The following is an 18,641-nucleotide window of genomic DNA, read 5'->3' on the forward strand; positions in this document are numbered from 1 at the left end:
CTCTCTATCTTATACTGTTTGGCGTACTGTTTTAATTATTTGCTAGGGCCTCTGGAAAAACAAGCTTGTCAGCTGAATACCTGTTATTAAATTTTTGTACGTTTATTGTTTATTTCATCTGCAAGTGCCGTTTACAATATAAAATTCACGCATATGCGATACCATAGTGACAAATGAATTATTTGGGTTCGGTTCGGCGAGATCAAAAATTCGTGATTCGGGTATAATTCGGGTATAATTCAGGAATGATTCGGAATTATCCGGATCAGAAATCTCAGTCCTGCAAGGGAGCAAAAAAATAAAAAAAAACTAAAAAAATAATTGTTCTTGGAAAAATTCAGAAAAAATTTGTGAATAATTTGTAAAATTTGGAAAAAGTTCGTAAAATTCGGGAATTATTTGGGTTTAATTCGGTCAAAGTTCGGTCAACCGAATAATTTGGTGTTCGGTTCAGCATCACCCCAAAAAAGAATTAAACGGGTATAATTTGAGTATAATTCGGCTATCTTGTGCGATACCCACCACTAGGATAGATAAGGATTTCACGAATTGTACAAGATTTTCAGATGATTAGTCCACGAAGTCACCAATACGAGAGAAAAACTGTCTACAAAACAATCACAGCTTGAACTTCAATAAATGATAATACATTATAAAACAAACAAACTTCTACAGGTAAGATATTCGAATGGGGCTTTCAACAATTATAGAACGGAATGACACATTTTTCACCTTTTTTTTATTACTATAATCATTTTTTTTTAATGTTACTGCTATTTGCCATACCGTGACCCTAGTGCTTCGTCAGAAGTTAAATAGTCGTATGTAGAACTTGGAAGTTCTATTTAGTTAAATTCAGCTGGCATTTTATACAGATATTCAATGAAAGGAGACCTACTCTGCATAAAATATCGAAACATTTACACCCACAAGGGCTTCACTTCAAACTAAATCAACAAAACCAGTTTGTACATTTCAAATTATTAATCACCTTTGAATGTGCCTAAACAGCAGCACAGATAATGTAGCTTCAAAACAAGCTCATTAGTTATACCAAAGCAAAACGGACTTTAAAAAAAAAATTGTTCTGGTATCAAAAGACCAGATATCATTCAAAATATAGACCCAAATTTCTCTTTTAATGAAGGGGCACTTCAGAACCGGTGCTCCAACTTCTCCTGCTCCACGTAGTGCTGTGCATACCTGAATATAGAAGACAAAAATCATTAAGCAAGTCCCAATAAATTGATAATTTATCGATACTACTGAAGCATCTCATAAAAACACCTCAAAACCTTTAATTGTTAGTTAGCTTTCTTGAGCACTAACTTTAGATTGTATGGATTATGGATCACGGATCACATTTAATCAACAAAACAGCACAAATGAAACCACAGCAACATTTCTTTTTCCTTTTATTTTAGTACTTGGCCCATTGCAAGCATATAAATTTAATCTTTTCTAACACATCCAACTAGGGGTGCAAACGGATTGGATACGGATCGGATAGTGCTCAACCCATATCCGTATCCGTATTTTTTTTCGGATACGGATCGGATAGTAATCGGATACGGATACGGATCGGATATTAAACGGATACAGATACGGATCGGATATTTTCGGATACGAATACAGATACGGATATAATTCGGATTTCTAACTCAAAATATATATCTAATTAACTTGTTACACCATTACAAAATATATATCTGATTAACTAAAATTCATCAACATAACTATAACTTTAATTAAAAATACCAACACAAAAGATACTCTTTAAAGATATTATAATACAAAAGATAAATAGACACAAAAAAATTCTCTCAAATCTTAACACATCCGGATATCCGAAAAATTAAAATATCCGGATCCGGATAATTATCCGTATCCGTATCCGTATCCGATTCCGAAACTCAACCTGTATCCGTATCCGAATCCGCATAAAAAAATCCGTATCCAAATCCGCAACTATCTGTATCCGAATATCCGAATCCGCAAAAATTCAGATACGGATCCGGATTCGGACGGGTAATATCCGACCCGTTTGCACCCCTACATCCAACCCGACCTGCTAGCAGGCTACATCTTACCAATAATTATCATCTTATTTCTAAACCAAGTCTGCCCTGAACTGAACCTAACCCAACCCATTGCCACCTCTATAAAAAAAATTCATTAGTGTTGAATGTTGATAACATTATCTTAGAGTTTAAGTCTGAGCGATGAATGTTCATAAAATCTAAGATAAGATGCAAATGCCAACATATGCAACTACTGAACAAACAGAACATCCAATTCTGGACTATAAAATGTTAAAGAATTCATAAGACATTGCTTATCACACTTCTAATAAAAGACCAACTACCCAAAAAATAAAAATGATTTTTCATCGCTCAGACTTAACTCTAACATAATGTTATTAAGTTACATGCAATCAGACATTACAGAATTTAATGATGAATAATTAAACTTAAATCAGAAACACATAGAGCAATAGAACATTAAGGTACTTACTTAGGGCCCTCAAAGCCTTAACCAGTAAGACAGATAGCTCAATTTTATTTAATAATTGAAGATAAGTACTTCAGCTGTTTGTACAGGTTAATTATAATTTTCAAATTAATACACAAGCCTTGAACTTACAGTAAGTAAAAACAATAGAAACCCTTTTGAAGGATCAGCCTAGACAAACTTTCAGATGAAATATAACATTGAGTTAACAAACTTAATAGAAATTCATAACTCAAAAGCAATGAATAGAAGAAATAGAAAACAGAGAATTTTCAATATTCTTTCAAACAAAAATGCAGAATCAAAGGATTTATTTGCAGAGATTATAACTTCATAAATCAGTAGCAATGGATAGAAAAAGTAGAAAGCAAAGACTTTTCAATATCCTTTCAAACAAAAATGCAAACTCATAGGAGATACTTGCAAAGATTTTGTTCAATCCTTTATTCATGTCTATTACATATATTTACATCTCGCTTCTCCTATGAAAACATCTGTGGAACAAATTCAAAAATCACCATCTCAACTAGAACAAATAATGATACGTATATATACATTATAAGCAAATATAACTGAACCTTAAATCCGATAAATCAGTCAATGATTACTAAAAGTTGAACGTAGCATATTTGATTAGATAAAATTCACTTGTTACTGATAGTTCTGCCAGTGAATTATTTGAAGACAAGATCTATTAAGCCTAATCAACACAATCTACTGAACCTAATCTTATAAAATGATCCCATCAACCCTCCGCAACCCGAAACATAACCTTTCCACCTGTTAGATCCAAAAATATTCGCTGCACTAAGAAATAAACATACACACAAAAACACTGCCAATTTTATCCCTATAGTTCAAAATTTACACAATGATCCGTCCAGCGCGATCAAATTAAACAAACTCGAACTCACAATTGATACCTCGATCCAACATAACCACATCCGATCTAACAAACCCTAGCACAATCTGCTAAAAGAAAGGTTGAGAGAGAGAGAGCGTACGAGTAGGTGCCAATGATGGGGGTGAGTAGAAGGGTGGCGCTGAGCCAGTTCTCGGTGACCTTGTGGTGGATCTTGGTGGTTATGTCCTTCCACAATCCGGGCATCACCTTCTGCTGGAACGGTGACAGCGAGTATACCACCGCCTTCAACCTCACAGGCTGCTTTCCCATCTCTCTTTCTCTCTAGGTTTCGATCGATCTGGTGCTAGCTTGGATTGGGTTTGGGGAAGAAAGTTCGAGTCCTTGAAAATAGCTAGGGTTGATTTGGTTCACGGCTGCTCGTGAATTTTTTTATTGGAATGAACCAAAATTAGTTCCTGTTGAGTTTCACCATTTGTTTATGGTGTGGTGAGTTATGACTTATGGGTCCCACAAAGCATTTTACCCATGTCAGCGATATACAACACAAAATAATGGTTCGTGTACTGGCTCCTTTCATATACGTGTGGATTCTGATTGGACGGCCCGTATCTAAACAGATAAATTCCTTTACCTTAGGTTATTGAAATCTATATTCTTCTCTGCTGTGGTGCTGCCTGTTGTGTTGTGAATTGGGTCTTTATAGGCCTGGGCTTTAGATAAATGGTCCAATTTTTTCAACTTCTGATAACGTTATTTAAACTCAAAAGTTGCGTGAATGCAATCTAACCGCACACAAGAGAACAACCCAATGTTATCAGAACTGGACGGGACGTCGACCCAAAAAACTTCCGGTTCAACAGTTTACTGGTTGGACCGGTGGATTGGTCGGTTAGACCGCTGATTTTTTTTAATACTTTTATATCATACGATATATGTGCTATTGTAAATATAATTAGGTTTTCATATGATGAAAATTCAAACATACACATTAACTAACATACTATAAAAATAAATTTATAAATTAATTAAAACTATAAAAATAAATTTATCAAAAATGACAAAGTAAGTTTTTTAAGAAGAGAAAATATGGCATTCCATTCTAAATTTGCTTGATAAGTTTACTAACAGGGATTCACTTACAACATTTAAAAGTTACAACATCTTATCACAACTTAGTGTTGCGATTTTTAAAGTCTAAACAGTCAATTCAAACTGCTCAACATGTGTTTGAATATCAAATTTTACATTTTTAAATTTTTTTTTACTATTTATTGAGTATTTTATAAAACTGTTGTTTTTAAGTGGTCCAGAATTATCTAAAAGTAACAGTTTTGTAAAATACTTAATAAATAGTAAACAAATTCATAAAAATGTAAAATTTGGTCTTCAAGAACATTTTAATAAAGATTATATGTTAAACGGTTCGGATCGACTATTTGAACTTTAAAAATCACAAAATTAAATTGTCGTAAGATGTTATAACTTTCAAATGTTGTAAGTGGATTCCTCCTCGTTTACTAAAACTAATAAGATATATGAATTTAGGATTTTAGTATCACGTTTTATAAAAATATATAAATATATTTAGAGAAGTTTAAATTTGTATAGAATCTTAAATAAGTTCTTGTTTTTCAATAAAAAATTTAGTGCTTTGAAGAACAAATCTCATAAAATATAAATAATAAAATTAATAATTATTATTTCGATGTATATATATATTATGAGGAGGGTTCAAATGCCTTCATTTTGTGTGTCTCCATCAGCCTTCATTTTTTTAAAACTTTAATAACTCAAAATTTAAAACAATCTTGAATGGTCCATTATTAACAAAAAAAGTTCAATATATAACCAATTTATTGAGCTACTTAGTTCAAAGTTTTTAGTATAAAATTTTGAAATTTGTCTCGTAGCACTTCAGCCGAAGTGATACTGAAAGCATATTAGTCAATCTCTCTCTCTCTTTGCTATTTTTTTCAGAATTTTTCAAAACAGGGTTTTTCATATTTTTTTAATTATTATATTTAATATTTTTTATGACTGTTTTGAAAATTCTGAAAAAATAGTAAAAAAATTTCCAAAAAATGTAAAATTTGGTTTTCAAACACATTAATATGGAGAACATGTTGAGCGCTTCATATCGACTATTTGGACATCAAAAACGCAAAAATGACTTATAAACATATGCCCTCATATGCTTATGAAAGTAGGGTTTCTAATATATATATATATTAGAAACCTGGCCTTTGATACATTCATCTATTATGTTTTATATTTAATGCAAACGTAATTTCTTTTCAAGAAGTAATATATACAATGCAAAACAACCTTGAATGGTCCATTATTAACAAAAAAAGTACTGATATATAACAACTTAAGAGAAGTGCATTACTAATAACAAAAGAAGTGCATTCCTTTAACAAAAAGGGCATTAGAACACAAGTTATAGCAACATGGCATGATGTAACAGAAGGGCATTACAACACAAGTACCAGTTTGAATTACAGAAAACCAACACTACTCGTACCATTAAAAATTAAAAGAATTAAAACCAACATTACTCTAACAAAAGAAATTTGATTTGGTGCAAAGCATCAAATTTCTATAAGCAACATTATTCTGAAAGCAAAGCATCAAATTTTAAAGGAATGAGATTGTTCAAAACCAGCCTTATCCTTCTCTTTTAATAATTATGATCATAGAAGCAGTTGTTATTTTCTTCCTCGCTCTTATGTTAACTCTTTGCCAACCATTTATTTATTCTAACAGGTCAGCAAGCACAAGGCAGAGATCAGCAATAACAAGGTGGAATTCGAGGAATCTGAGTATTTATATGTCGCACTTAGAACTGTTGTATTGGTCTTAATTTTATTATTATCAACATGTTTTACAATGTAGAGTTATGTTGTGCGGTCAATTTGGATACAATTTGGAGTTGTTTTTCCATCTTATTATCTGTAAACATACATTACTTTGCTTATAACCGCAACTTGCCTTCACACATTACTTTCCATCTTATTATCTGTAAACATACATTACGTTGCCTACAAACGATGTTACAGTTCTGCACAGCTTGCCTTCACACAATTCCACAACTTGCAATTTTTTCTTTCTCTGTTGTTTTTCTTTCTTAAACACTGAGTAAAATGAATACTAGAAAGAAGAAAGGAGTGTGAAGCTAGAAAGCACAATGTAGTAGCTAGGGTTTACGACAGAGCGCTAGAGCTTACCACAAACCGTACGTGATGTACGTAGATGTCAAAACTGAAAATTAGAATCGAAATTGGTAAGTTGATCATGAAATTGAAATCGGATGAATCAGTATAAATTGGTCAATCAGATCAGTTACTCGAATCTTCTTCTTTTTTTAAAAAAAAAAAACTTATGTTTATACTCATAAATAGAAAAATAATATAAAATTATTTTGCCGAAAAATATATTTAACATAAGAAGTTACACTCAAATAATCCTCTAAATTAATATAATTTATTTTTTCAAACAATTATTTTCCTATTTATTTTTTATTTAACTTTTCTTTGATAAAATTGATTTGGTTAGATAATACCGCCACATAATAACTCTATTCAAATTCCTCTCTCCAGTCACATCTTTTTCAGGTTCAAAAAAGTCAGGCCCATAACTCCATAAGCACTGCCTGATCACCCACTCATTTGAACCAATTAAACGATGGTCCCACTTGGTCAGATTCACCTTATCTGTTCGTTCATTTCTCTTCGAAACGATGGATTGACACCAGGAATGAAATCTGGGTGCACGTTTTTTACAGTAGGCAACGGACTTTCCCTGAACTAGACAACGGTCCTTATCTTGAATAGAAAACAAGTAGGGGTGTCAATGACACCCGTTTACCCGTTTACCCTACCCGTATCATATTCGATAAGACGGGTATGGGTAAAGTTTTTTTTTCGTTAGTTTATTGGGTATGGGTATGGGTAAAGATTTTGTTTCGTTAGATAAACGGGTATGGATACGGGTAAAGGTTATTTCGTACCTGTTGGATAATGGGTAATTATATGAAATATATTATATATAAATATATCAATATATTATATCCAATTTATTTATTTTATTTTATTTTTTTCATATTGTTGTATGCCTGTATCAACACTAGAGACATATATATCAACGAATTCATTTCCTTGTTTTCTTCCTTATTCATCGTTATTACTTTTTTCTCAATTCTACAAATGAAAATATTTCATGTTTCAAAGAAAATATATCATCACCTTATTTTCTGGCAATAATGTATTGTTTGGTCCAAATAAGTAATCCATTAATGTCAGTTCAGGTGTCAGCGTCTGAATTTTGCATCACATGTCAGTTTTCTCAAGGTTATACTATGAATATATATATTTAATAATTGAATGAGATGGAATGAAATGTTAGAAGAAATAATGTAACAAGTGACAAAATTGACCTTATGCTGTCTGAACCATTATATTAGTATTTTCGTTATTCGCTCACTACTGTTTCGTTACCCGTTAATCATAACGGGTATGGGTAGGGTAGGGTAAGACAAATTCTTAACGGGTATGGGTAGGATATGGGTAAGGTCAATTCTTAGTGGGTATGGGTATGAAAATGGTTCCACCCTCCCTGTATCGTACCCATTGACACCCCTAAAAACAAGTGAATCCTATATAATCAACGAGTTGAGTTCCAATGCGTCATACTTTTATATTTTATTATACCTCATATTTTATATCTTTATTTTTAAAGTCTAAATTGTTGATTTGAACCGTTCAACATGATATCCATACTAAAATATAATTGGGAATTAATTTTTTTTATTATTTTTTAAGATGAATAGAAAATCACTGTTTTTTTAAAGGTACAAAAATTGTGATTTTGTACATATCTTAAAAAATAGTAAAAATAATTTTAAAAATTATAAAATTTTATTTATAGACATATTTTAGTATAAATATCATATTGGGCGGTTCGGATCAACAATTTGAATTTTGAAAACGAAAATATAAAATATGAAATACGATGAGGTATGAAAAAATGAGGCATTGGATCCCTTCTCATAATCAATATAGTTTTTCAAAATCCGAGGTAGGCAACTGGATTAGCTCTGCCGCTGGTATCAATCGAAGTTTTTTGTTTTTCAGTGACAATGTAAAAGAGTGATATATATACCTAGGTTTACATGGACATCATCATCCACCTTGACATATCGTAGGAAGAGGAAAAACACAGTAACCATGTCACATAGATCTCTGGCCATGACACCAAACAAGAACACCCCACACGTGCTGATTTTTCCATATCCATCCCAGGGCCCACTGAACTGCATGATGGAGTTGGCTGAGCTCCTTGCCATCGCCGGCCTGCATGTCACCCTAATCAACACCGAAGACACCCACCGCCGCCTCTGTCTTAGCTCTGCCTCTCTCCCAATCATCCCTCTCCTTCGTTTCAAATCCATCCCAGATGGACTCCCCAACGACAAGCCTCGTGACGTCTCCCTCTTGATAGATGTCATTGAGTCATTGAACATGAACTCTCGTCGCTTGTTACGCGATTTGATGCTAAATATGACAAGTCAAGATTCATCTGATGGATTTCCTCCGGTAACATGTGTTATAGCCGATGGATTTTTGCCCTTTGTTGTGGATTTGGCAGAAGAGATAAATTTACCATGTTTGTCCTTTCGGACGCCTAGTGCATGTAGTATCTGGGCTTACTTATGCATACCAAAATTGTTGCAGAACAGAGAGTTGCCGTTCGGGGAAGGTGTTGATTTGGATGAGTTGGTCCAAGGGGTGCCAGGGATGGAGGGTTTTCTTCGGCGAAGAGACTTACCAAAGTTTTTCAGAGAAGCAAAAAATGCAGATGATCCTGAGCTCAAGTTCATGGCCACCATGGCAACATGTAGCAGTAGAGCGAGGGGTTTCATCCTTAACACAACAGAAGTGTTGGAATCTACCGCGGTTCATCACATCCGGTCGCAAATCCCCGTGACCTATGCAGTGGGTCCTCTCCATGCAATTCTCGAATCGTACCGCTCTGCTTGTGTCACCACTGATGCATCACCACACACATCATGTCTCTGGCATGAAGATACCGCATGCCTCAAGTGGCTCGATGCACAGCTCGACAAGTCAGTGGTCTATGTTAGCTTTGGGAGTTTCGCCACGCTGATGCGAGAAGAGCTCCATGTGTTCTACTCTGGTTTGGTTAACAGTGGCCACAAGTTTCTCTGGGTACTAAGGCCAGATATGGTACATGGTCCAGGGTGGACAGACGAGATTAAGAGATCATTGCCAGAAGAACAAGGAAGGATCATCTCATGGGCCCCACAAAAAGAAGTGCTAGCCCACCGGGCGGTCGGGTGCTTTCTAACGCATAGTGGATGGAATTCGACTCTGGAGAGTATAATCGAAGGTGTGCCGATGCTGTGTTGCCCATTCATGCTAGACCAGCAAATAAACAGTCGATTTGTCAGCAAGATTTGGCAGATTGGGTTGGACATGAAGGACATATGCAACCAGGAAGCGGTGGAGAAGATGGTGAGAGAGATGATGGAAGGCGAATCAGCCGCAAGGTTTAGGCAATCGGCACAAGATATGGCTGATGCAGTGAAGGAGAGCATTGCTGAGGGAGGGTCCTCTTTTAGAGAATTTCACCGTCTAATTGAAGATATAAAATCTATGAGCTGTTGAATTTCACAGCACCGTTGGCCCAAGGTCCAAATACTACTACTAGATGGTTCAAGAAACTCTATAAATCAAAGTCGGTAGTGTTAGGCGCTCTAGTAATTTGTAGATTTTGTATATAGTGTAAATCTATAATATAATCATGAAGGACCAAAACCGACTTTAGGATAGTATAAATAGATGAAGTGCTTATGGTGTGTGATATATAAGATAAGAGAGATTAGAGAGTGAGGCGTGAGGCGTGAGTGAGAATATATTAAGGCTTTGTACTCTTGAGTAATAAAATAAATTATATTATAAACTCCTCTCTTTTTTCAATACTACAATCCGATTATAATTTCCAACATGAGCAATAGTGTGGTTCTCAGTTAGTTCTCCAGCATTGATTTCATTCTCTGTTTTGTGATTCTTTTTAACTTCTTTGTATGATGTTTTATGTATCAGACTGCGTAGCGGAAATGGACCCTAATCCTGGTGGATATTCGACCAGCATTTGTTTTGGGGGGTTAATAATTCGTTGATTTCAATCTTTTAAGACTGGAATGAATGCATATCTATTTTATTATAGGGAAAATTAGTTATTTGTCACTCTAAAATTTTCAAATTGTAAAAATGCTATCTCGAAATTTAAAATTGTAAAAATACCACTCCAAACTTTATTAATTTGTAATTTTGCTACTCCAAATAATTAATGACTAAAATACCCTCCCTTCTTTCTCCTGCCTCCTCTCCGGATAAAGAACTCTGCTGCATTTCCGGATACTCATCTAATACCTTTTATTGTTCAAAACAATTCAGAAAAAAAGAATTTAAAAAAAACTGCAATTTTATCTGACCCAACCTTGCAAAAGCTAACCACATAACTTTTACCTAAGCAAAATGATCCAGTTATTTTTTCTGTAGCATTTAAAAAAAGAAGAAGTAAATCTATGGCATCAAATCTGTAAAATGTCAATTTCCAGTACAAAAGCTAGCGCTTGATAGATGAACTCAAACGCTATCATGGACCCTGTTTGGTCCCCTGGCCATTTGGGAGCTTCCCAAAAGCTATCATTGATAGTGTTTCACAGTTGCACAGCGACAATTATGAATGAATCTTTCGAAAGGCCCACGGCCTCTGACAACTCTTCAAACTTTTTGGTTAAAATATATTTAATCTTTTCATGCTTTATGCAGTAACAGATATTGCTCACCTTCAGGTCCTGTAGAATGATCTCCAGATTTTATAGGAGCATGAAAGACTAGAGACAGCAGCAGAAGAAGGAAGAGTATTTTAGTCATTAATTATTTGGAGTGGTAAAATTACAAATTAATGAAGTTTAGAGTGGCATTTTTACAATTTCAAATTTCGGGATATTTTTACATTTTGAAAGTTTTGGAGTGACAAATAACTAATTTTTCCATTATTATAATATATATAATCTTGGATGGATTTTAAGCTGTTGACCTACAGTAGCAGGGTTATATCTATCCGTCTGATCTGTATTTGACGGCTGATAGTGTAGTTGCTTGATCGCGCGTAGCTCTGTGTTTGCTCTTTACGACACCTGTTCTCAGTCAGATACCCGGGGGATTTGAATTCCAGTTTTTGGGAGCAATTTATTCTATATACAAGTTCTGTGCAAGTGAAATTGAGGTGAAGTTGCATTAGACCCATTGGGGGCAATCTAACTTTTCAATCAGTATTAGTCTTGTTTCCATCAGTACAGATAGAAACTTAATATTAAGATCTCATTTTCAATCTCACTATTAGGGCGTGTTACCATTGAATATAACCACTAACCAGTTGCGTTTTGTTGGTTGAAATATTTTTATAGAAAATTAAGAAACCAAACAAATCGTTTTGTCATCTTTAATCTCTCTTTGAATGCATTTTCCATTGAATATCTAGCTTTGCAAGATTTATCTTTTGATTCTAGTGGGAATTTTTCTTAAGAACAACAATTCTTGCACAAATGAATGATAAATCTAACATTTCTACGGACAAAACGAGTTCAGTTTCAATAAGAGAACTAAAAAAGTTAATGACAGAATTAATAAATAGAGATGACGGCATGACGCGATAGCACAGTTGGTTAGGAGAAAAGGTCCTAAAAATATAATTCCTCAAAGGTTGAGAGTTCAAGCTCCTCACACGACTTCGTAGCTTCTGTGAAGCTTTCAATAAAAGACATAATTATTAAATAATATTATAAGTAGCACAATTTGCTAAGACGGAACAGTTAAGCAGCTGACAAATTAAATGCCACAATCAGATACAATTCTTTCATATGCTTCACAGAAAAAAAAGAAAAAGATAAGAAAGAAGAGGAAAGAAATCAAAGCCACTTGCATAATTATAAATGCCAAAATTGACAATTGTCTTCAATTTGATTGGACATGAATTGAACCATTCTCTTCACACTTATTACAATAACAGCAATTAAATTATGAATTACTACTCAGTCCAGAACTTATGGCATAGTCTAAATCATTTATCAAATCCTCCACATCTTCTATTCCAACAGAGATTCTGACAAGGTCTTCAGTCAATCCTCTAGCTTCACGAACCGATGCCGGTATACTGGCATATGACATGAAGCATGGCAAGCTTATTAGTGATTTCACACATTCCCTGCATTACACAAAATAGCAAAATGGAAAAAATTATGTAAAGAAGCATTTTAATAATTTGTTATGAGAAAAATAGTGATCTTATCTTAACAGTCATTATCAAGAATTTGTTAGGAAATTATAAAGGTCAAACAATTACTTCCTATCTAGAGATCAAACAATTACATCTCATCTAGGCGTTAAACACTTACACTCCGGAGAAGGAGAAACAGTTCTCCACCTTAACCTAAGGACCGTCATATGCCAAAAAAACCCAAAACATAAATCTGAAATGTGGAATATAATATCTAATTTCATACCGTTTGTCATATAATATCCAAAGCCTTAGCAAGCCGTCTCCGTGAACATGAGACAAGTCTTCAATGGCAATAAATCATTCTCGCATTTACATCTCCATGAGCACGAAACAAGTCTTCAATTACAAGAAGCCATTTTTGCATTTTGTCGTTAGGTCATGGAATAAGTCTTCCAATACAGCAAGGTGTGACTCTTAAGAAATCCTCTCTAAATTTTCTAATGGATCTCTTCTTTATTCTTTAATGGTGGAAGAAGAAGAGAATGTATACAGATCTGTATTTTTCTTAAGAGAAAAATATATGTTCAGTTTCTGTACTTTTCTTGATTACCTTGTGCCTTGGAGACCAATCATTACATATAATAACATTTTTGGTCATCTGCCAATTTAAATAAAGTATAATGTGATATATATATATATATATATATATATATATATATATATGAGATGGGCTATGGTGCATTGCAATGCATGAACCCTCTTATGCATTGCACTATAAATCATGGATTTAAAGTCCAAACGACCAATCCGAACCGTTCATCTTGTTCTTCATATTAATATGTGCTTGGGGACCAAATTTTACATTTTTTGGAATTTTTTTACTATTTATTAAGCAATTTTGAAAGTCGCTGATCTGATGGTCCAGAAAATTTTATTGTTTTTTACTGTTCACAGCAAAACAGCAATTTTCAAAAATGCTTAATAAATAGTAAAAAAATTCCAAAAAATGTAAAATTTGGTCTCCAAGCACATTTCAATATGGATTAAACATCTAACGGTTCGGATCGGTCGTTTGGACTTTAAATCCGTGATTATAGTGCAATGCATAAGGGGGTTCATGCATTGCAATGCACCATAGCCCATCTCTCTCTCTCTCTCTCTCTCTATATATATATATATAGTAAGGCTTGGGTGCTATGGATAGCATAGAGAGCTACGGCTCAATATTTGAGTTTTCAAAATCCTAACGGTCGATCCGAACCGTTCATCTTGTTCTCCATATTAATATGTGTTTGGAGACCAAATTTTACATTTTTTGGAAATGTTTTACTATTTTTTTAGATAGGTAGAAAATCAAATATCTGAATGGTGCAGAATTTTTTAGATCAAGTGATTTTCTACCTAGCTAAAAAAATAGTAAAAAATTTTCAAAAATATAAAATTTGGTCTCCAAACACATATTAATATGGAGAACAAGATGAACGGTTCGGATCGACCATTAGGATTTTGAAAACTCGAATATTGAGCCGTAGCACCGTAGCCCTCTATGCTATCCATAGCACCCAAGCCTTACTCTCTCTCTCTCTATATATATATATATATAGAGAGAGAGAGTACAGCTACTATACTTTGCAAATTAAAGTGGGTGTTTTAATTTGCGCTCATATCTCTAGTTCAAAACATCGATTAGAACCGTTCAAGTTGATATCCATATTAAATTGTGCTTGGAGACCAAATTTTATATTTTTTGGAAATTTTTTACTATTGTTTTAGAATTTTTTAAAATCACTATTTTCGATGGTCCAGAATTTTCTGAAAAACACAGATTTTGAAAAATTCTAAAAAAAATAGTAAAAAAATTTCAAAAAAAATATAAAATTTGGTTTCCAAGCACAATTTAGTATGGATATCAACTTGAACGATTCGGATCGACGTTTTGAACTTTGAAACTAGAGATATGAGCGCAAATTAAAACACTCACTTTAATTTGCAAGGCATGGTAGCCTTACTCTATATATATATAGAGAGAGAGAGAGAGGAGGGGGGGGGGGCAAAACTAGGGTGTGATGTGCTCACCAAGAGATGTTGGTGAGCACACCTCCAAAAGGCTATCGGATTGACTACAAACTATGAATCCAAACCGTTGAAATCCATGTATTTCGTGAGTGATGCACTTACATGCAAATTTTTTAAAGTTTCGAATTCATTTAGGACATGGTCAAGCGGTCAAAAAAATAATAAAAAATGAATACATAAAACCATTTAAAAAATAACTTATAAAATGTTTACTATTTTGACCGCTTGACCATATGCTAAATGAATTTGAAATTTTAAAATTTTTGCATGTACATGTATTACTTACGAAGTACTTGAATTTCAACTGTTTGGATTTGTAATTCAAAATCAATCCAATAGCTTTTTGAATGTGTGCTCACCAACATCTCTTGGCGAACACATCACACCCTAGTTTTGCTCTCTCTCTCTCTCTCTCTCTCTCTCTCTCTCTATATATATATATATATATAGTAGAACTAGGGTGTTCTTAAGTTCACCAAGCTTTTTGGTGTTCTTAAGTTCACCAAAGAACTCAAGTCTAAAACACGTCAAATCGACTTTAAATGACAAATCTGAACCATTAAAATCCGTCTACCTTACGAGTGATGCATCTACATATGAAAATTTTAAACATTCTAATTAATTTAGTATAAAGTCGATCGGTCAAAATTAGAAGATTAATAAATTAATTTTAATTATTTGAATACTTTTTGTCTTAATTATGTGTGAATATCAATAACAAAATATTTTCATATCTATTCAATTTTATAATATGTCCCCGTCGCAACGCACGGACACCATACTAGTAAATTATTATACATGTTTTCTTTTTATTATGAAATCTTTTTAAAATGATAGAGTTAAGTGCAAATTAACCTTCGAATTTCTCTCCAATGAGTTTGAGAATGTCTAATTTTCAGTCCTTGATTTTTAACATGTTAAAATCCAAGTCGGTTCTTTTTCTTGAAAGTACTACAATTATTGAAAATCGAACTAATGGACATATACCGATTTTAAAAATGATGTAATTAACTAATTATATATGTTACTACATATATACTGCATATATACAAGTACATAAAGAAATGAGTGAGTCTATGGTACTATGCATATTACGATTTGGCTCGTAATACAGCTTAATATTTGACTTTTCAAAATCCTAACAGTCGATCCGAACCGTTCATCTTGTTCTCCATATTAATATGTGTTTGGAGACCAAATTTTACATTTTTTGAAATTTTTTTAATATTTTTTTAGATTTATTGAAAATCACTGTTTTTGGATGGTCCAGAATTTTCAGATCAAGTGATTTTCTAAATATCTAAAAAAATAGTAAAAAAATTTCAAAAAATGTAAAATTTGGTCTCCAAACACATATTAATATGGAGAACAAGATGAACAGTTCGGATCGACCATTAGGATTTTGAAAACTCGAATATTGAGCCGTAGCACGGACCAACCCGTGATATGCATAGTACCATAGACTCACTCTAAAGAAATTAACAAATTAGTACTATTGCAAGTTTGTAATTATACATGTTTTCTTTTCATAAGCTAATTTGATATATGGTGTAAACGGATCATGTAATAACACTATTTTTCCCCAAAATCTATTAAATTACTTCGAGAGAAAATTGACACCAAAACTCTTATGTTCCTCTGAGAATAACCAACACCGGTGTTGGTCATGATATAGTCATATAGGAGCAGGTATATGTTAACACCCGTTCACACAATGTCATATTAATTTAGTGATAGAGCACAGAAAATGATCCTCTTTCCCTAAAATTGGAAAAAAAAAAAATTAAATGAAGAAGATAAAATGATCATCGCGTATTATTAATTTATTTGTTTTAGATACTATCATTACTAATAAACATTATTTTCTTCGTTAATAAAATTAACATTATTCAAATGAGTAATATCAGAGTTACATTCACAAATACAAATTTAATCAAACTTGGCAAATGTATTTATTTTAAAAACATCATATCATGAAGGAAAAAAGGCCATTATATTAACAATTTGCCGACTTTGCTGTTTTTAGTTACCAAATTCGGTCTTCTCATTTTGCAATATGAACAATATAAAACATATATTAAATATCATTCCAGGTCCTCTGCTAACCACTAAAAAAAAAATATCATTCCAGGTCATGTAGGACAGCAGCTGGTACAATTTCCATTTTTTATTAATTAAATCTGCATTTATTTAGTTTTTTAACCTAATTTCAGTTTTTCAAAATTGTGCACAGTACTATTTTATCCTCTGTTGATTGTTCTATAAACATAAACAGTAGAGAATTGGAGATATATTAAAATTCAAAAATGTGTACTTTGCAAGCAATCACAGCTTGTTCAAATAAATAGAATGAAGTTTCATCTGTTAAACACTAAGACAAGTTTGCCCTTCTGAGAAAATTCATAATTATTAGGATAATTTTCACATCTTTCTGATCATTCTCAAACCCTTAGTTTACAATGAACAAATGATGCAAATAATGATCTAAGATCGATATTCATCCGGGATTCTAAGAATATATATATATATATATATAGTTTAAATTTAATTCCTTTTGTCCTATGTACTAGAAGGGTAGGACTGGGGATTCAATCCGACAACAGTAAGCAGAATGCTCCTAAGAAATCCTAGTAGTTCAGCTTAATTAATTTATCATTTTTTAAGCATTCCAAAGGACATTTACCTATAGCACTCTTATAAATGAATTGTGCAACAACGGTGAAATTGATAAGGCATCGACAAAGTTTCTAAGCTGGGATCGATGTGTACTTAATTTAGTGTTTTATAGGACACATTGATTGTGCAAGAAAGACGAAACTGAGAAGGCGATTAATAACACTGTTCTAAACTTCTAATATGTTGGCTTTGCAAGAAAGGTACAGTGAGGATGTAGTGAATAGTCCAGATAAGCATTGGAGTATTGGACTGAACCAAACACTTTGTAATATTGGTAGACGAAACATAATTTCTCATAACATCTAAATCAAAACCTTTTAAAACTTTTAATTTTCCAATAACCATATTACAATATTCTATTTTTCCATTAAAATTGAATATATTCTTTTACTAAAAAGTAAATTGAACAGATATCCCCTTTTCTATAATTTTGTTTCGACTATTTGTCATAATTTCTCTTGAGGATATCTACTTTTATGGTCGTAATTATATTTGCAGTTGTATTCCACTAAAATATGTGTACATTTATAAACATTTTGTAAACAATCACTACTAGAGAAAAACACTTCACTATCGGTTGAAATCGCATTCCGTCATCAGATTCGAAACCATTGCCTATCGCCTCGATAGGAAAAGTGTTCACCTTTGCCATCCGGTCGGATCCAATGGTGTTGCGCACGTATCCTATAGGAACTACCAATTTTGCCAATGATACTCCCAAAATTTGATAACTTGGAGGTTTTCACTATTTCCATTTGTACGTATTTTTTTTTACAAATGGAAACTTGGATCATAAAGAGTTGTTCAAACTTGACATTGTGTAAGGAGGGGCGGAATTAGGAAATTGAGATAGAGGGAGCTAGATGAATAATCATCATGTAATTTTATTTTATGAAGGGGGGGCTAATAGTGATATTTTTTTGTAAAATTTAAAATTTTCAAGGCAAAAAATGTAAAATTTTCAAATGATAGGAGAGCTTAGCCCCCTTTTCTGCCACTGTGTAAGTATATATTTTTTTTCAAAGCATTCATGCATCATTTAATTAATTGTTGATCAAACTAATGCTATCGGCTCATCTACATCACTGATGGTAAAAATCACCACATCTACACTATCGGTACAATATCCCAACCAATGTCACAGAGGCACTCAAAATCAATAGTCTGGATATAAAAAACCAACGGCAAAGGGGGACCATCAACA

The 18,641-nt window shown here is 33.1% G+C and overlaps 1 protein-coding gene, 1 long non-coding RNA gene and 1 pseudogene across 2 annotated transcripts; 2 read left to right on the forward strand and 1 right to left on the reverse strand.

Annotated features, from left to right (window-relative positions):
- Positions 1–919: 919 nt before the first annotated feature.
- On the reverse strand, positions 920–3,812 carry LOC144575494 (cytochrome b-c1 complex subunit 8-like). The gene is made up of 2 exons (XM_078325657.1): positions 3,516–3,812; positions 920–1,203 (listed from the first exon to the last, which is right to left on the reverse strand). The coding sequence occupies exons 1-2, from the start codon at positions 3,683–3,685 to the stop codon at positions 1,155–1,157; spliced, it is 219 nt and encodes a 72-aa protein (XP_078181783.1). The 5' UTR covers positions 3,686–3,812; the 3' UTR covers positions 920–1,154.
- On the forward strand, positions 1,212–3,748 carry LOC144575495 (uncharacterized). Its single transcript, XR_013518455.1, has 2 exons — positions 1,212–1,480; positions 2,079–3,748. It is a non-coding gene; the product is annotated as an uncharacterized LOC144575495 (long non-coding RNA).
- Positions 3,813–8,488: 4,676 nt separating the features above from the next.
- Positions 8,489–10,357, forward strand: LOC144575312 (myricetin 3-O-rhamnoside 1,2-glucosyltransferase UGT709G2 pseudogene; annotated as a pseudogene).
- Positions 10,358–18,641: the final 8,284 nt, after the last annotated feature.

The sequence above is a fragment of the Carex rostrata genome, chromosome 24, assembly GCF_964058835.1.
Source record: "Carex rostrata chromosome 24, lpCarRost1.2, whole genome shotgun sequence".
Taxonomy (NCBI): Eukaryota; Viridiplantae; Streptophyta; class Magnoliopsida; order Poales; family Cyperaceae; genus Carex; species Carex rostrata.